This window comes from Pyricularia oryzae, chromosome 5, assembly GCF_000002495.2.
Source record: "Pyricularia oryzae 70-15 chromosome 5, whole genome shotgun sequence".
Lineage (NCBI taxonomy): Eukaryota > Fungi > Ascomycota > Sordariomycetes > Magnaporthales > Pyriculariaceae > Pyricularia > Pyricularia oryzae.
Genome location: NC_017852.1, coordinates 4,065,890 through 4,084,640, shown reverse-complemented (window position 1 = coordinate 4,084,640; position 18,751 = coordinate 4,065,890). Strand labels below are relative to the sequence as shown.

Here is an 18,751-nt window from a genome sequence, read left to right as displayed (position 1 = left end):
GGGCCTTTTCCTCTCCGCCACATCATCCACCCAAGTTAAGTAACCCCACTGAAGATTTCCGCGCATCGCATTTCTTCAGAAATACCTCGCGCCTCATTCGCTTTCAACCACGGCGCGTTTGGTCCCAGGAGTCATCATCGAGCAGGCCCTTCCAGTCACTATCTCATAGCAGAGAGAGAAGATTGAAACGGCTCCTCATCTATCCTTATATCGACTGGTTTCGCTGTTGGCCAGCCTTTATTTTTCCATTTTCTTGAGTCCAATTGAGGTTTGGTTGCCATTCATTCGTTTGCCGAGTTCTCGAGAAAAAAAAAAAAAAAATAGAAAAAAAAGTCAAACCTGCCTTTTTCAGTCCCCAAAGACTACCAGGGTTGCACTACAACTTGCCTCGCAAACAAAGTCGCCTTCACCTGCGGTTAAAAATTCAGCAATGGCACCAGGCCTCAAGGCCCCGCGGAGGCCCAAGCCTGCCGCGCGGCCAAATCCTATCAAGGCAATTCAGGACCAAGCATGGCAGCAGCAACGCAGAGCAAGCCAGAGCCCAGCACCTTCCATGTCCCCAGCACCACAGGCCCGCCCTCAGCAACCGGGCGGCAGGAAAAGCCAGTGCCCCAACAAGAACTGTCCAAACCCAAACATAGTTGACGGTACTTGTCGGACCTGTGGTCGAGTTGCCGACGACAGCAATATTGTGGCAGAAATCCAGTTCGGCGAAACTGCTGGTGGTGCTGCCGTGGTACAGGGTAGCTATGTCGGTCCTGATGGTGGCGTCCGCCTGTCAGGAGGCCAGGGCGGTCGCCGGATTGCTGGAACCAACACATCCTCGGAGGCCAGAGAAAAAGCCCTTCGTGAGGCCAGGAGTCTCATACAGGGATTTGCAAATTCACTTAACCTTCCCGAGCGCACTGTTAACGGCGCCAGTCAACTCTTCAAACTTGCCAGCTCTCGAAATTTCACCCAAGGTCGCTCTTCTGTTTACGTTGCCGCCATGTGCCTCTATGCAGCTTGCAGAAAGGAGACTAGCTGCAAGATTATGCTCATGGACCTTGCTGACCTGGTGCAGCACGATGTCTTCCACCTTGGCCGCATGTACAAGGCTTTTATCAGCGACATTGGCGCCGGTGGCAACTACAACCCCATTTTTGTCGAGGATTTGATCTACCGATTTGCCGCCCGCTTGGAATTTGGAGACAAGACCAACAAGGTTGCCAGCACTGCAGTACGCTTAGTGCAGCGCATGGACCGGGATTGGATGGTTCTGGGCCGCCGACCATCGGGTATCTGTGGTGCCTGTCTGATTATGGCGGCGAGAATGAACAACTTTCGCCGCACAGTACGGGAGGTTGTCTTCATCGCCAAGGTTACCATGCATACCCTCCAACAACGGCTAAACGAATTCGCCGAGGTCCCTTCAGCCAAACTCACTGTTGATGACTTCTTGATGCGGGACTTTTTGTACGAGCAGATGGACCCTCCAGCCTATTACAAAAAGACAGCTGAATATCAAGCAAAACTCAAGGAGCGCCGGAAAAAGCGCAAACGCGATGAGGGTGACGATGGGGAAGAGGAAAGAAGGGTTGACGCTGATGGTTTTGCCATCCCAGCGGTTCCAAACAGGACAGATGCTGCATCTACGCAAAATCAAGAACCTAGTGATATAGAGGAGGGGATCTCAGAGGTTAATTCACACCTGGACGACCTTGCACGGCAGTTTGGTTCTCAGGGTGCCGTCCCCAGTTCTTCTGAGGCTGCCGCGTCGCCTGCTCCGGCTGTATCAGGGGGAGCCTCGCAGCATAGCAGACCCAAGAAACAACCTCAAGGTAGCAGCGTCCGCAAGCTGCCCAAAGTTGAGAAGCCGGCTTACGTCACTGAGGAATGGGATGAGGACGAAGAGCTTCTGGAAATGGAGATCACAGAAAACATGATGAACCCGTCTACGACCGAGGGCGCTATGCGACTCGCCAACGCGGCTGAGCTTGCTGCGCTGAAATTCTTCGCCGATCCCGAAAAACAGTCCCATCTAGACAAGCCAGAGGTCGAAGAGGATGAATTTGCTGACGACCCAGAGGTTATGTACTGTCTCCTCGGTAAGGAAGAGGTGGAGTTGAAGACACAACTCTGGGTCAATCAGAACAAGGACTGGATGCGTAAGCAGCAGGAAAAGGAGTTCAAAGCACGTCTGGCTGCAACGAATCCACCAAAGCCTGGCCGTGGCAATCGGGCCAAGAAACCACGCATTGGCGAGGGTCAGACGTCGCCGGCAGACTCGGCAACGGATGCCACGCTAGAAATGATTGACCGTCGCCAATTCTCCAAGCGTATCGACTATGATGCTGTCCGAAGCATGCTTAGCACCGGTGGGCCGGGCTCGGCGGGCGGCAGTCTCGCCACCAGTAGGCAAACAAGTCGGGCTGGCAGTGTTGCTGGGGGTGGGACTGAGGAAGAAGACGAAGAGGAGGAGGAAGAAGAAGAGGAAGAAACACATGTTGAAGAAGATGCTGAGGAAGAGGATGAGCAACGCAGTGATGACGAATAGCCTGGCAAAATCATGTGCTCATTGATAAAATGTGTTTTTTTTTCGCCCGACGATGAAGATGGCTACTTTTATTTTTGCACATTGTGCATTCTCATGATTGCCAAACACGCGTAGCGTCGGTGAAGCAACGGACCGGACCAGGCTGTCTGGCTAGCGGCATCTGAATGATGTATATATTTATATAGAGACACCATGATAGACTTGATTACGCCATCTTGGCCATTTTAATTCATCATCAAAGATCAGTTCACGAACCGACCATCTTTCCAACCAAGCAACAGGGTATATGTAGTCTTTAACAACATCAACATCAAATGCCCTGCCATCTTGTATGTTGGACTCATTCCACAGAAGCGGCAGCTCCGCTATCGTAACAAACCCCAGATCCCAGCCATCTCCTTGCAGCAACCCCACCAAACGGCATCCTTTGCAGCCTTGCGGTCGCAAGCAAGGGGTAGTAGGCACGAAGGGTATGCAGATACCTCGTAGATGGCAGCAGCACTGTTACTGGAGTCCAAGCCTGTTGTCTGTTCGATTGAAAGAGAATGCCGTTGCTTTTCACAAGATGCAAAAGTTGTAAATGGTGCAAAGTTCGACGTATATTTATGGGTTTGTTATATACAGGCGTAGCCAAGGTTACAAATAGGAAAAGCAGTAGAAGCTTGGACTAATCGTATCAATTTAAAAAGGTGCGATCTTTAGATGCTATTGGTATCGAGAAAATTCAATAAAAAAATGCAGTATTCCTTCCGATGAGCCCCATCCAGGGCCTTTTTTTCCCAGCCGGTTGATGAGATGATGCATGATTCGCTAAAAGATGACAAAGAAAATGCTGATAGTCGAGCAGTGAAGAGATGTTGGAAGTATGTATATATCATGACAAAGGGGAAGTAGATGTATTCTGTAAGCTTTGTTGCAAGGGTTTCCGATGCAACCTTGCTTTTTTTTTCATTTATGTTTTTGTCGACTTGAAATAGTCGAGGGCCGATGGTGGCCTTGACTGTTTCCAGATCCGGCGGTCGCTTTCTCTCCGTTGTTCACGGGGCTTCTTTGTGTTTTCTTCGTCCAAAAAGGGTGTTTTTTCTCTTCACACCAGCGGCTCCGTCGCTTACGGCCGTGTTGACACCTTCGGTTTCGATTCTCCTGGCCTCTTTGAGTGCCTCTTTTCTTTCAGAACGCCGCTCGTCAATAGTTTCCTGGCTCAGGTGCCCAAAGCCGTTGCGTCTCCGGAAGGTGGCGTCCACGACCAAGTTACAGTCAAGCAGCCTGCGAGGCAGTGCTTGAACAACGCCAAACATTTCCATGGGGTCCTGAACTGCGCGGATCTCGTTCTCGCCCAACTTGAAGATACCCAGCGCCACGCGGAACAGAGTCCGGCTGCCCTCGTAGAAGAAAATATCCCAGACACGTAGCGTCGTCTCTATCGGCAGGGTGCCGATGAAGCACGACATGAACCACGCCGTCATGCACAATGTAATTGGGGGAAGGCGATCGGATGGCGCGACAGCGGCGCCCTTACCCATTTTCCGCGACGATTTCTTGGCCTTGGCAGAGCCGTTGCCTTGGGTTTGCGGACGAGGGGCTTCGCCGTCGAGTTCGCTGCCAACCTTGGCCCATACCCCGGGCATGGAGTCCTTAACGGCCCCCATGAGCACTCCCAAGTCAACCTTGGATCCCTCGAGCGACATCTCGTGGGTTCCTGGCAAATGCACGATGGTGATGACGTTGAGCAGCCAAAAAGCCTGCTCCTCTGTTTCCACGAACAACAGCAACAGGCCAGCCAGGAAGTTCAAGCTTTGGCAATATCCGATCTGAGGGTTATAGATGGCGAAAGCGAGCAGTACCCTTCGCAAGCTACTGATGATCTTGGGTTCTCCAGTCCCGCTCTCAGTACCTTCGCTGTCTTCGGGTTCCGCGGTCGAGAATCGGAAGCTCGCATTATCAGGAAACGTGCGATGTAAATCACGCTCTATGGCCTCGACGTCGACCTCCTTCGGCTCGCCTGGTTTCTGAGACCGCTTGATAAGGTCGTGGTAGACACCGGCGTGCTTCGCAAGAATGCTTGGTCCTCCCGCGTAATAGAACCATGCTGCGCCCCGCCATTCTGGCGGGATACCTTTGCGAATAAAACGCTTAGTTTTAGCAGTGGGCGGGGGGAACCTATCGGGTTGGTCCGCAATCAAGCCGGAATCCTTGAGGTACGCCGCCCACTTCTTTTTCCTGCGAGCAAGGTACACGCTGTACTGTGTGTTCCAGGCATCATACTGCTCGCGCGAGATGTACTGGTTCTGTTTTCGGAAGCCATACCGGTCCCGGGCGGAAGGATCATCTTCCTCGGGTGCGGAGAAAAGTTGGTTGTTCGTATTGGTGGACGTTATAGGTGATGTTTCCGTCTGTACGGCTGTAGGAAGCGGTGGCTCGTTGTTGGAGAGGACGGTTGTGAGATCTGGGCTCGACACCGAGGTCCTAGGCCCTTTGCTTAATGACGGAGTGGATCTGTGTGTATGCGTCGACTTGGTGCTGACGTTTCGTCCAATCATGGAGTTGTCGTCAGTATCCAGAAGCTTGGCAGAATCGTGTTTACTGCTGGATGAATCGGTTTCCTGTTGCGGAATCTGCCTGACAGGTTCACCGAATGCTGTTTGGTCAGGGTCTGTAGCTTCAGAGTCGGTTTGCGGAAGCCCCGAGTTCCTGAAGAAAGCCGCCGAGTCCCGGACAAACAATGGCCCATCGGCATTGTTTGCTGCCAGTACCTTGCCCGGTAGCGGCAAGGAATCATCCATAGCCTCGCGAATTTGCGTTCCAACGTTGCCATTAGTCCTCGAAGAATTCCTTGAGTGAGATAGGGAGTAAGAAGTCGAGCGGCTACGATTCCGGACGCTGTTGCCCCTTCTGGGGCTGTCCATATCGTTATCCTCGGCACCTGTCGAGTCCGCAAATCCCTTCTCGTACATGCCCATCACGTCCTCTACGCTCAGTCCGTTGTCATCCGTGCCATGGCCGTGCCCAGACACGGAGATTGACGTTTTAGAGCTGCTCTTTGTGTGTATACTACTCCTCTCGGTTCCACCATTGGAGTACATGGTCCCCTGTGTCGTGGAGCCTGTGAGCTGAGACCGGTAACTTGAACGCATTTCCTCCTCATCAACAGTCCACGGTGCAGCTTCTCTGCCATGGCCGGTCAGACTCGGTTGCTTCTTCAATGAACCATTGCTGTCCTCACGCCTGTATGCCATCTGAGGCCTCGACAGGCCCGGAGATATCATGCCATTTGAGCTAGGGCCGGGTGCGGTTAGTGTCGTCGTTGGCGTGCGGGGCATCGTTCGGTAGGCGACATTGAGGCGGTCGTTGGAAGGCCGGGTACGGGTGCTCGGTATCGAGGAATATGTCGCGGCGGACTTGGTGGAGGAGACAGACGGGCCTCTCTGCCGTGGCCAAGCCGCCATTTGAGGGGCATGTATTTGGCTATTGCCACTGTAGGGCTCGTCTTGATCGAGGTGTCCGAGAGGGCGGGGATTGGACGGCAGCGTCTGCATGTTGGGCCGAGAGACGCTCGGCTTGCGAGGCCGTGAGAAGTTTTCAACGGCCATTGTTGGGTCCTCTCCCGCTCGGCTGCTAGACGGCCGGGACGAAGGTGGCGTGCTTGGACGATATGGGACAGGACCGTGTGGCTGATTTGCTGACGTAGAAGTAAAATAGGGGCTTTGGGGGCTGGAGGCAGGCGCAGCCGTATTCGGTCTACGGGTGTCAAGGTCTTCCTGCTCGAGATCTGGGAACTCGGGTATGCCTGGGGACGAAGGCTGCAGTGATCTTTGGTACGGGTGCACCGGTGCAGCCGAATCGAAAATTGGAGGATGGGAGCTGAGACCAGGGAAACGGGACGAGGTTTGGGAGTGATAGGAGGAGAATGATTTTCGGGTTGGGGATTGCAGCGGCGTTGTTGGCGCTGACAAGGAGGTAGACGAAGTAGTAGGGGATCTCACGGTGTTGTTGAACCTAGAAGAGGTGGGAATTGGGGCTTCGCAGGACGTATTGGTGGTGGTCGAGGTAATGCTGCCCCCAAAAGAATTATTGCTGACGCCGGTGAGGGAGGGCCATTCGGGTGATATTGGCGGCGACGCAGGTATTGTCAATGGCGGCGGCGGCGATTTGAATTGAGTCGGGTGCCCATCGGATGACGTGAATACATCTTGACACAAAAAGGAGTCGCCGTCACGATCAGAATAGCCATGCCGAGAATGCAAAGGTTGCTGATGGAAGCCCCGTGCAAGGACATGAATGGTTGACTCGTGGGGCTGCCCTGGCATTTCTGAGGCGTTCGCCTGTTTCGTCGTGGGTCGCTGTCGCAGAAGGTTGGCGTTGGCGTGCCAGTGGGTGTGGTACTGGGGCTGGGGCTGTTGCTGCTGGTACTGGTACTGGTACTGCTGAGCTTGGTACTGCTGAGGTTGCTGGTGGTGCTGCAACATCTGCTCGCTACGGCTGGAGCTGTTGCCAGTCAGGCTGGAGCCCCGAGGAGGTAAAACTACTGCAGCGACAATACCAGGGCCAGAGTCTGAATTGGCAGCTGCGATTCCATCCTGATTTGCACCCGTCGTCGCGGTGCGGAGGACTCGTCGTTTGGACCTAGACCGGACAGCATTATTGTTGGCTGTGCTGATTTTGCTGGTGCCCTCCTCTCCGTCTGCCGCATAAACATCGTCCGACTCGTACCCTGACCAGCCTGACATTGTCGTGTCTGCGCCTCTGGCAGCCATCAAAGATTTTTGTTTGGTAGGGAGAGAAAATGTTACCGTGGTCGCGCTGAGCTTTGCTGTGCTGAGCACACGACGGTCCCCCTGTCAAGCACTCACTGCAAAGCAACAACAGCGCTTCTTTCTCTCTCGCTCGATTACTACGAGGGTGGTGTTGTTGAAAGCGGCACAACCGCAGCATGCGCTGATGAGTCGGTAACAAACGCCAGCTGCAACATCGCTCGCCTGGTACGTTTTGAAGGATGTTCTAGAGGATTTGTGCGCCAGCACAAGGATTCGGTGACGGACCGTCACTGGGTTTTCTTCAATTGTGGGCTGTTCCTGACTCCCCAAGTCGTATCGGGGGGGCTTGCTGTCTACCCGGTTGTTGTCTTGTACTGTACTGTACTGTACTGTAAAATACGCTAACCGACCAGCAAACAAAAACAAAGAATAATATCAGCAAGCATCCTCGGGTTATGACACATGCACACAAAAATGTAAATCATAAAATCAACGAAAATCAAACGGACGACAAATTCCCCCCTACCCAAGGCATAGCTTGGTAAAAGTGTCTACTCTAGGTAAGGCAGGTTACTGTGGTGTTCCATCAGGGAAATCAAATTATTCAAATCTCTTTCCTGCTCCATCCACTATTTTCTTTCCCCTGGGCCCGGCCCAAATGTTTCCCCCCACTAGGACACCCCTGTACAAAAATTCCCGCCCAAAACAACAAGTCCCCACGCTCGCTTCCATCCCAACGACCGGATGACAGGTGGTAAGCCAGCCTGCCAGGCCGTAGAATTCAACAGATCGACATTCTTTCTCTCCAAAAGTAGACCTAGCAAAGCCGCGGCACTCAATTCCAAGCTAGTATGGTAGACCAGCCGGATCCCGACAAGTCGGGCGGAAGTTGTTTGTGTGGTAGTACGGTAGTATCACCACTAAAAGCGTCGTTCGGCCGGCTTCTGGCTGGTTGATGCCCTTTCCCATGTGCCGTTGTGAGCCTGTTCCTGCGGGGTCTTTGCCTGTGTGTGGCCGACCCGCGGCAGGCAACACAGATGAGGATTGTCAATTTGTTCCGTAAATTGGACCCAGTATGACAAACTGCCCGCTAAGGCGTCACCCATCGCCCATGTCCGTACTAGCAAGGCCTCGAGGTTATCTAAGTTGAGTGTGGTCATTTCTTTTGCAGCCATAACTACATTGTTTCTTTATTACTGTCCATCTTAGCTCGTTTACCGAGTACATTTCGGCTGCCCAGTCCGCACATCTCCTACCTACCGTTAGGTCTGGAGCAATATCTCAATTTTCGATTTGCCTACTGTGTCCGCGAAGCGAAGCTACTAATATTGGATCCCTTCGGCACCTGGCTGGTCCGTCGGTGTTGTAGCAACGCAAGGAACAGAGTTTACGACGACCACGTACTCGTTCCCCTCCATAAAGTAAGCTTATCCGCAAAGGGAGATGAACGCACGAGCAACCCTATCATTGCTCTGCAGGGTAACTTACCTACTCCGAAGCACAATACCACATAACCTGGGGCCCCATCCTGTGAGGCCTTCCTTGGCAGGCACGCGACTTTGCAGAACATGATCTGCAGTATTTCTCTCCTTCCATTCCGGAAACCCGGAAAACTCAAGTCTAGAGAGCGATTTGCATCTTTGCCCAGTCCCGTGCAAGTCAATGAGTGAGCAATAATTCGGCCCTGGCCTCTCCTCCCCCGTTCGAATCTGTCCAAAGTTGGGTTTCAAAATCAAAGCGCACGCTCGACCTGAAGCAGCCGAGATGCGAGATGGCCATGATTGACAGGCCCCTTCCGTGGTGCCCCACTCACCCGGAGGGGCGGCGACCAACTTTCCCCCTTTGCCTAGAAAACTGTCTCAAATTCGCCGGTCTGAGCGGCGGTTATTGATGGCAACCACCACGTATACCTTGCCAGCTATGGTCTAACCCAAGCGAAAACCTCCCTCTATCAAGTTCCCTTGAGTCTATCCTAGGTCTTAGCTCCGCAAGATTTTCTCGAAGCCGCCTCCGAGATTGCTGTGGATATACAGTATGTACAGTACACCTCATGCGCTTAGCAAACAAGAAAAACGGGAAGCGAATCAAACCAGGGCTTAGGCAGGTACCCGATCGGGTAAGAGGATTGGCGAGATGATTTATGGAATCTTGAACGGCGAGAGAACAATTCCGTCGGTGGGGATTCAGACTTCAATGTTTGCTTGGGTTAAAAAGTCTGTTTCTCCACTCCAGAAACGAGCTGTCGGGGCTCCCGGGGTTGCGATCCGGAATTGGGTATTTGGTTCAATAGAGGGAGAAAAAAACGTGGTGACGGCGGTTTTCTCCACTCTGTCACTTCCTCCACCATCAAATTCGTCACAGCACGCAGCATGTTGCACTTTTGACCTTTTAGTTCTACCTAGTCATCTGTTTACATGGTGTAGTTTCAATTCAGTTCATATGCGCAAGTGTATTCGATGGTTAACTATCGACCGAAATCTTCGATGGCATCAGTGGCACAACCTTCCTTTTGACATTTGCCCCTTAGGGGTCCAGCTTTACGTTAGCGGGTGATCGACTCTCCGAGTGGCTTTTTGTGACGGGATGACAGCCTCGACAAAACACTGGGATACGGTTGGCAATCTTGGCTCGAGCCACAACAAGAACACAAAAAAGAAAGATAGAAGAAGAAGAAAAAACAATTCTTATCCATATTCGATCCTCTTACTGCTGCTGCTGCTGCTGACCTAAAGGAAAAGGACAGTGTCTTCCACAGTTGTCTTCTGACCTCCAACTCCAATTGGTCAAGTCAAAATTAAGCAAACATCTTCGCTGCTTTGTTGAGAGATCTACCTAGCTTACTCCTCATTGTCAAAGACAGCACTCGTTGACTGAATGTGCTCACAGCAACGTTGTGTTAGGCAGGCACCTACCTTAGGTGGGCGCGGGTGCCTTATTATTAGGCAGTTAAGCCCCTTATCTTTCTGCCGTTTGTACTGAGAATGGCGCGTGGGTACAAAATACAAATGGCACTCTGCCAAATGATGCAATCCTCATGATCGACGCGTTGGCTCAGATACCAACCCGTCTTACTGGCCAATTCACTTTGTTTGCGCAAGATCTGTCAGGACGGGACGGGAAATGATTTATTGGGCCACGCGCTGTGACGCGTAGTTTGACGTTTCGACCGAGGTCATATCATATGTACTGTACTTCTTTCTCTACAGTACGTACCTACCTACCAACCTTGCAAGTACTCCATACTCTTGTCGATCCACTGCGGCCTGTATTACGTGCAGCTCTACTGGGTACTGTACTGTATGTACTCCGTACACTCTGTTTCCGTACTCAATAAGAGTTATTAGTATTAGGTTAGGCTCCTTTTCGACAATTGTCCCCACTGCGATCAATTCTATGGAATGTCGGTCAACCGTATATAGTACAGGACAGTAGGTAGGTACAGACGGAAATACTAGCTCTAATCTACCTAGGTACCTAGCTGTGGAATCCAATTGAGAACCCGACGTCAATTGCGATCACTGCGATACCCCCGCTTGAGGAGACGGAGCTTTCCAGCACGTGGGCCAAAGCTGTCTATCCTAACCAATCACATTGCCGACGGTTTAGCTACATGCACCTACCTGTCTTTGCTGCTTACCCCGTTGCTTGGCTGGTCTTGCCTCTCTCAGGTCCGATCCAGCTCGAGCACAACAAGCAAAAGCAGGCAAGTACGAAGTGCCTACTATAAACAGACACTCGCAAGGGGTCTGTGCATGCTGAGTTGCTTTTCATACTCCAGAGCTCCCTTTCAATTGCTTGTGCCGTGTGTGGCGTCTGTCGACCCTGGTCTGCAGCTTGAACCCCCCAGCCACCCCAAAAGATGGGAAATCGGTACCTTAGCCACCAGGCAAACATGCAGTTACTTGCTGGCAAGCTGGTAACCTTTTCCATCAAACATGAATTGCGCGCGCAACAACCCATCCACTTCTCCACATTCATCCCAGCCTACCCGGATCTCAGGAGCTTGGACCCTATCACCCCAAGGTGGGTCTAGGATGGAAGGTACCAGATACCGTCATCTTGACGATTACTCTGGACCAATTCAAGGTCACCCGCAACTTTGGCCTGATTTACCTAAGGGTGCTTTGGGCAAGCCTCCAAAGGCGCAGCCGGGACATGGCAGCAATAGCTTGTAGCCAACCCTGACGCAAGCGCTTGGTGAGGGGAGTTGGAGCTAGCTTCCCCTCGTCTCCCGTCTGTCTCTCTCTCCCTCTGCGCCGCGCCCGTCTGTTCCCCCTTTGGCTTGCTGCGCAACCCACCTCTCTCCCTTTTCTGGCACTTTGCGCAACAGCTTACCCCTGGACCTCCCACACATCTGACCAACAACACCCCCGATCTTCCACCCGTCTCCAGCTGTTCTTCCTTCTTTTCCCCCCGTATAACACCCATTTTTTTTTCACCCGCACCTGCTACTCCTCTTTGCCGGTTGCAGTTCAACCAGCTCTGTCTAGCCATAAACCCTACCAATTGAGTTTTACTTCTTCTATCATTCACCATGTCCCGCAAGAGAAAGCAAGATGAGGAGCTTGTTTCTCTCCCCAGCGATGATGAGGAGGAAGAAGAGTAAGTATATCACACGCCGTTGCCCCTATTCACACTTGCTTCTTTTTTTATGCGCTGCCTATGCGCTGGCATGGAACAGCGTTGCGCTCAGCGAGGGGAACACTGCTCCCCGGAGCCAATCTAGCCCCGAAAGCTGCATCTGAATAGCTTTCCAATGCGTTATCTTCACTCTCTGGGCCCAAGGAGGTTTTCCTCATTGCGCCATTCTACCGCGCGCAGAATGGGATTAACAATATTTGGCTGCTAGATATGTGAGCGAGGAGGATGAAGAGGAGCACGACGACGAGGGCGAAGAGGAAGAAGAGGAGGAGGAAGATGCAGAGGAGAACGGCGATGACGCTGGCGAGAATGGCACGACCGGTACGTTGACTTGCGACTCGCACACCCGAGCCCACAACCAGTTCCCCTACAATCCTCTTTTACTTGAAGCCACCCGCTGACTGGCGCCTTCTTACAGACCATGCCCCTCCAAGCAAGAAACAAAAGACAGCCGTCGCTTCGGATGAAAAGGCGCCCACCAAGGAGGTCGAAGACGACGATGCCGAAGAGGAGAATGGTGATGATGCTGCCGAGGAGAACGGCGAGAACGGCGAGGAGGCCGAAGATGACGAGGATGCAGCCGAGGACGCCGCAGACGACGTTCCTGCCAAGGATACTCCCGCCAAAGTCTCCAAAGAAGCTGCCGAGGAGGGAGACTCGTCTGCCGAAGTCGCTGCGGCTGGTGGCGACGATGACAAGGCAGATTAGGCAGGATGCTTGCTGTTGCCTACTCAAGATTTTTCCTTTCTCTTGCTCCGATCTTTGCAATTTACCTACCTAGCTTTGTCTGCTGTCCACAGAAAGAATTGCGCAGATTCTGTTGCTGAAAACATGCAACCTATTGTTTTGCCCTTGGTAACAGCAACGATTTCTCAACATCGTCTCTTGGTGTTTTGTGGTCTTTTGAACTTGATGCTTTCGTAGTGTACAGCGCTGTCCGGCTGATGTTGTGCATGTTGCATATGCATCGGTCATCATGGCGAATGAATTTTGTACACAAGAAAGAGCAGACTCTGGTTAATGTGTTGGGTGTCGTTGAAGGGGAGTCGTGGTTCTTTATTTTGAGCCTCAATCAAGCCGCTGGGTCTCTATGGGGCCAGGTCAGGCATCCATCCGTCTCTACCTCTGCAGCTCTGCTGCACCGAGGCCCAACGCCCGCCCCCACACCTGAAGCTAAGGTACGAAAGCTATTTCCGTGTTTGGAGCTGTCAGGTGAATGAATATACGCATGTACATGTCCCTCATTGTCTTTGCCTCCCTCTTGTGTCCTCGCTTGATTGTTGAGACTTGAAAGTCACCCGATAATGCATATTGCTCGAGAATAAACCCTCAATCGACTTCTTGCATACCTTACACAAAGTACCTTGTGAGATTTTTTTTTGGTCATCATTGCTATTGTCATACATACCCTTTTATCGTCTCTCCTTGGATACTGATCACGGAGAGCAAGCTTGCCCTTTTTTTTTCCTGAGCGACGAACACGACTTGTGCTCGGCTGTCCAGGTTTCTCTGCATCTCGAAGCTGTTTCTGATCCCCTCGTCTTGCAGTTTTTATCGTCGCCAAATAGCACAACTGGTTGAGTCTCTTCCAGCTCTGTTTCTTCTTTTCCAAGATGTCGAAAACATCTGAGAGTTATATAGTCATGTATGATATTCAGTAGAGATTCCTAGGCTCTCTAAACCGGGCAGATCATAACATGTACCTCAGCACCACTTGCTAAAGGACACCCGTCGGTGGTTTGTGGATTTGCGCTGGCAATGGGTTCAAGATCTGCATTCGTGGGGGAAACGCCCTTTTCGAGTGCTCTTGCGATTTCTTATTTATGTCCATTATCATACGTAGGTACAGCCTCTGCAGCGAACAGGAGATTGGGGCGGAACCATTCCTTCAAGTCGATGACATTTTCGTTCAAGATGCATAGTAGGTTCTCTTTCATGGGTATCGACTTGTCTCGATAAATGACTTGTCTTGCTCGACTGATTCTTGCTGTGAGGTATATTAGCGGGTTGAGTTTTTTCGTTGACAAACAGGATACCAAATAGCCAACAGAAAGATAAAAGAAATAACAGTTTCAGGGAAGTCTTGACTTAAACTAGAACCTAGGTAGTATTAGTTGATTTACTCAAAGTATCATATATCCTACCCATCCATCTCTTTGATCAAGACCTACTGACATCCCATTCTCAATCCCACCGTCAAGAGTACTTTGCAAACATTCAGCATGTTTCTGTTAGTCAATCGCAAATAAGGAGAGAAAGACACGACAGTTCGATCCCAACATACATCGACCGGACAACATCACCCACGACATGACCATGATCAGATTCACACAGCCAAGGCGACACCGAGCCCTCACCTTGCAGGATTGCCAGCCTGAGCGATGGAACAGGTCGACCTTATGGACCTTTGCTGTCTAATTTAAGGAACGTCATTCTTGACCGCTGGGCGAAATCTTGGTCACGATGAAGCTGCGGAACCGGCTCGGCCTTGGGCTACTGTCTTTCATGGAAGCAGTCAAGGTTCCCGAGAAGGCGTGTGAAAGAGTTTATGGAAAAGAAAAAGTCGCTGATGGTCAGTAACTGTACGCTTGAATCCATATTCTCTTTGTGCCTCCATCTCTGTCACCCTGCTGCTTCTCGTTCGCTGCCTCTCAAGGTTCGCTTCGGGCGCAAACCCTCCCAGAAGAAGCCCTTGCCGCTAGTCCTCTATCCACCGTGACAGTGAAAAGGGTGGATGCGGCTTCTCCCCTCTTGCATCTCATAGGTACAGGTCACCCCATAACAACACATAAGCCTCGGTGCATCCTTATTCAAGCCCAGCACGCCGGTTTTAGGACCACTGGTGGCCGCATTCTCAACAACGATCAGCTTTCAGGTAGTGAAGGCCACTGTGTGGTAGCCACAGCACCTATACTTGTGGTCTCTGAGATCCACCTGTGATTTTCGAAGCCACACACTGCGCAGTCAGAGGAGAGTATCTGCTCACTCAGCACCACGCCGCCGGGCAAGCAGACTGACAAATTTTTAGAGGCAGAGCGAACCAGCCTGCAGCATGCGGCCGTTTTATGACGGAGCTCATGAACAGACTATCCGTCTGCTGCGATGCCGCCTACGGGTTTGTCATCACCGCTATATGCTGCTATGGCAGCCAGCTGCAGCTGTCCTAGGCCGTGCCGCTCGCGAGACCGATGGGAGATGGCTGGGGGTGAGTTTGTGTCCGAGCGAGGGTGTCCCCGGTAATCAGTCGGTTTGCTGGGCACTGTTTCCATTGACAAAATGCCAAGAAGAGTCTATGCCACAGCTAATGAGCAAAGAACACCTCGTGCTCCATCATCCAAGATTCCCGAATAGTCAGTCTGGGCAGCAGTCAGTGCAAGCTTGCCAGCCATTGAACCATGAGTAACACAGAGCCGACGCCGGTCCATGGATGACTTACGACGTTGTTCTAGACTGGATATTACAAGGGTAATTTTGTTTTGATGTATAAACACAACAAGAAAATATGACGTAGCGTTCTGTGGTAGGTTTGGCGGCAGTAAAAAGGAAACAATTGACTGATGTCGGGCCTCCGGCAAATAAATTTCTGACAGTCTCGGGCTTGCTACTCGCTCAATCAAACCTCTTATATCACATGCAAGAGTTTGTGACGAAGGGAGGCTGTATTGAGGTTGGTAGGTATTCACGTCTTCTTGGAGCCCGGCGGATATTACCTTTGTTATCACGGGGGCTGAATCAGAGCAAGGAAAAAGCCTCAGTTATTGAGTTTTGTTTCCCGGTGGGTTGAATCAGTCGTCGCTTGTTGGGATGTAAACATCAGCCGTCCAGCAAAATCGCGAGGTTTGCGATCAATCATGCCATTCTTTGGACGTTTAGGTGTGTTTATCAATCACCAATGACTCTGACCTGGCATGAACGCACCATTTGTGAATTGTCTCTCTCTTTTATTACCCCAACCCACTACCAAAATGGACTCATCCAATGCTTTATGATCCTAAGCTCAAGGAGAAGGGTATACGAGCTCTGAATAGCTGATGGCGTGTGGGCTTTGTGTTCTGGGATTCGTACCTTGCAAGTAACTATAGGAAAAAGAAAGCTCATCTAGGTACGCCTTTTGTAACAACCCAAAACCAACAAAAACCCATCACACAAGAACTCCTTGGCCGTAAACAGTGTACACAGCTTTATTATGCGCGACAAAAAAAACCAACCACAAGACTAACTTAGGCAGCAGCACGACCAGAACTTGCGGTGTTGTCAACAATGATACCAACACCAGCTTCGGGAGTGCCGAGCTGTATCTTGGGACCTTTGGTTAGGGCGCTCTCGGCGAAGTTGAGTGCGGCCTGGAAGCCGGCGTTCTGCCTCTTCTGCAGAGGAGCCGAAGCGGACTGCTCGTTGTCTTCCTCGGCATCTTCCTCGACCTCAACTTCTTCCGAGCGGGGCCCCAGTGGGGCGGCGCCAGGTAATGGGAGAGATGCCTAGTTCTCCAGTGAGGGATACTGTTAGCCTGCAGTTACGTTCTACGGCTTTTCAAACACTGTGGATGGGTGAAGAAGCCAAAAAAAAAACACATGATAAACGGGAAGTGTTGTAATGTGGAAAGCCTACCTTCTCATTGAGAATGCCACTGTCGACGGCCTTGGCGCCCAAGCCGAGACCTTGCTGCTGGGGAGCTGCTGCAGCCTGGTTGGCGGTGGCAGGCTGAGCGGCACCCTCAGCAGCGGCAGCACGTGCACCACCGGCGGCGGCGGCACCCTGCAGGGTGTTGATGATAGACTCAACACCGTTTTTGCCTGCTCCTCCTTCGAATCCTATAGCACCATCACCGACCACCAGGGCGGGGGAGTAAGCGCCGAGATTGATGTTAAGCGGGAGCGGGACGGCGTTGACGACGGCGCAGAAGGCGACCAGCCTGAGGAGGTACGATTGGGAGACCATGTTGACGGTTTGTTTTTGTTGATGTGTATACGGATATTAGGTGGTCCAAGGTTTGGGTTGGTGTCGATAACGAGAGACGCTGTCTCAACAGTTGGAGCCCAGCTCGGGAGAAGGGTAATAGAAGCCGAAGACCGGACGGATATTAGAGCTGCACCACCAGGGAGTAGAGACTTTTTTTTGGGCTGATGGATGTCCGGAAACAAAAGAGAGGAGAGAGGGCTGGAGAAGAAAAGGAGAGATAGAGAGAAGAGACACGAGGAGAAATAGAAAACAAAACCTAAAGGAGGAAACCTTCAGATGGGGAGGACATGGGAGCTTTTAGATTCGCATGAATCGTTCCTCACCAGCCAGCGGAGAGACAAACCTGAACAGAGGAAAAGAGAGAAAAAGAAAACAACGACAGTGATTGCCCATCCTGGAGCGCAAAGGTCTAAACCTACTCGGCAGCCAAAGGGATTGTCGCCATCCGGGAACGACGTCGCGCTCACGGTGCACATGCTACTAGGTGCGGCAGCGCCAAGAGATGCCAATTGTCTGGGCTTTGGTATCAAGCCTTTGCAGGTCCCGCCGCCGAGCCGGGGTGTCGTTGGTGTAGCGGTGGAGCCTGTGATATTCTCCGGGGGTTGTTGACAGCGGTCACCCTGGACGGGTCTTGGGTTTGTATTGAAACACGGATAACGAGCGGGGGCCCAAAGGCTGAGGGGAGGCATTGGGACTGGAACTTATTTCCTAGTGAGGACAGGGCATGGGAGGATTCGCGAGTCCATCAAAAAAAAGTCTGCTTGTTTAGGCCCGGACTGTTAACATTCGTGATGGCAGAATGGTGCGAGCTTTTCAGCTCACCGGCAGTCGGCACAAGGCATCCATTACAAAATCGGGCTGGCTAATAGTCGAACTGAACTCTGAGCTGTGGAGGATGCTAAGTGAGCCTTGCTTCCGCCTTCGCTCCGGACACAAGATGGGATGGACTTGACTCCAACCACCAGTCATGGATTGCAGTAGACACGATGTGTAATTACACATAGAGAGGGGTAGTAGGTACATTTAGGTGAGTTAAGGTAAGGTACGGAAGGTACGTCGGACGGGGCACTTTCCTCCAAGGCAGTACTGTACCTACTCCGTAGGGAAGCGGGAGGTACAACTCCTTCGTGAACACGCTAATACAGAAATACTCCCTCGGGTGTCAGGGTGCTACGATAGGTACCTACCTACCTAGGTAGGCAATAGCCAGCTAGGGTCGAGGTCCACCAAGTTTCAATGCTAGTTCTCTTTTCCTCAATCAACAATCGCAGGCAGAAATGGTCAAGGATTCAAATTCCCATCATCATCAGCCCTGGTCTCAAGGCCTGCAAAAAAAAAAAAAAAAAAAAAAACCAAGCATTGACAAACTTGGCTTTCTTTCTTGGTCTTATTTTCCTTCTTGGCCAGCTCGAATTTGTCGATCGAGGGGGGCATGCCGTTGCATTATTCAGGAGTCGCTCCGTATGGCCAAGACATTGCCCAGGCCAGTAAAAATGCTTGACACTAACCATCCAGATTTCTTTTTGGCGCTTTAAGTTCTCAGTATGGAAGTCACAGTCGAGGAGGGTCCCGGTGTACCACCGCTGTATTTTGCTTCATCCAGCTAGGCCTACATCCAGCAATAGTAGACAATTTTAAGGGTACCTGCTTAGAGGGGCCGGTTATAATTGTAAACGAGAGGAGGACATGTTGAATTGTGCAACAGACTGACACTCTGCCAAGACTTTTCTTCATACCTCACGAGTCACGTCCAGGACTGCCCTTGTCAAGAGATTTGTTCGCGGCCGATATGTTCCTGGTTTATCCGTAGGCTTATGGTTTGAATTGAGTTTTCTCTCGTTGTTTTCCTTGTCAAGCCAGT

General features: G+C 51.5%; 6 protein-coding genes across 6 annotated transcripts; 3 read left to right on the top strand and 3 right to left on the bottom strand.

Moving 5' to 3' along the window:
* Positions 1-78: 78 nt before the first annotated feature.
* Positions 79-2,794, top strand: MGG_00117 (transcription initiation factor IIB). The gene has a single exon (XM_003718972.1). The coding sequence runs from the start codon at positions 431-433 to the stop codon at positions 2,534-2,536; it is 2,106 nt and encodes a 701-aa protein (XP_003719020.1). The 5' UTR covers positions 79-430; the 3' UTR covers positions 2,537-2,794.
* A 323-nt stretch (positions 2,795-3,117) lies between these two features.
* On the bottom strand, positions 3,118-7,873 carry MGG_00118 (uncharacterized protein). The gene has a single exon (XM_003718971.1). The coding sequence runs from the start codon at positions 7,288-7,290 to the stop codon at positions 3,574-3,576; it is 3,717 nt and encodes a 1,238-aa protein (XP_003719019.1). The 5' UTR covers positions 7,291-7,873; the 3' UTR covers positions 3,118-3,573.
* A 1,833-nt stretch (positions 7,874-9,706) lies between these two features.
* On the bottom strand, positions 9,707-11,184 carry MGG_17530 (uncharacterized protein; the record flags this gene model as incomplete). Its single annotated transcript, XM_003718970.1, has 4 exons — positions 9,707-9,812; positions 10,132-10,160; positions 10,512-10,605; positions 10,928-11,184. The coding sequence occupies 4 exons, from the start codon at positions 11,182-11,184 to the stop codon at positions 9,755-9,757; spliced, it is 438 nt and encodes a 145-aa protein (XP_003719018.1). The 3' UTR covers positions 9,707-9,754.
* Positions 11,185-11,378: 194 nt separating this feature from the next.
* MGG_00119 (uncharacterized protein) lies at positions 11,379-12,799 on the top strand. The gene is made up of 3 exons (XM_003718969.1): positions 11,379-11,892; positions 12,140-12,252; positions 12,350-12,799. Exons 1-3 carry the CDS (start codon positions 11,825-11,827, stop codon positions 12,637-12,639), a joined length of 471 nt encoding a protein of 156 aa, XP_003719017.1. The 5' UTR covers positions 11,379-11,824; the 3' UTR covers positions 12,640-12,799.
* Positions 12,800-14,394: 1,595 nt separating this feature from the next.
* Positions 14,395-14,871, top strand: MGG_17529 (uncharacterized protein; the record flags this gene model as incomplete). Its single annotated transcript, XM_003718968.1, has 2 exons — positions 14,395-14,503; positions 14,696-14,871. 2 exons carry the CDS (start codon positions 14,395-14,397, stop codon positions 14,869-14,871), a joined length of 285 nt encoding a protein of 94 aa, XP_003719016.1.
* A 1,280-nt stretch (positions 14,872-16,151) lies between these two features.
* On the bottom strand, positions 16,152-16,869 carry MGG_00120 (uncharacterized protein; the record flags this gene model as incomplete). Its single annotated transcript, XM_003718967.1, has 2 exons — positions 16,152-16,409; positions 16,540-16,869. The coding sequence occupies 2 exons, from the start codon at positions 16,867-16,869 to the stop codon at positions 16,152-16,154; spliced, it is 588 nt and encodes a 195-aa protein (XP_003719015.1).
* Between the last annotated feature and the right edge of the window lie 1,882 nt (positions 16,870-18,751).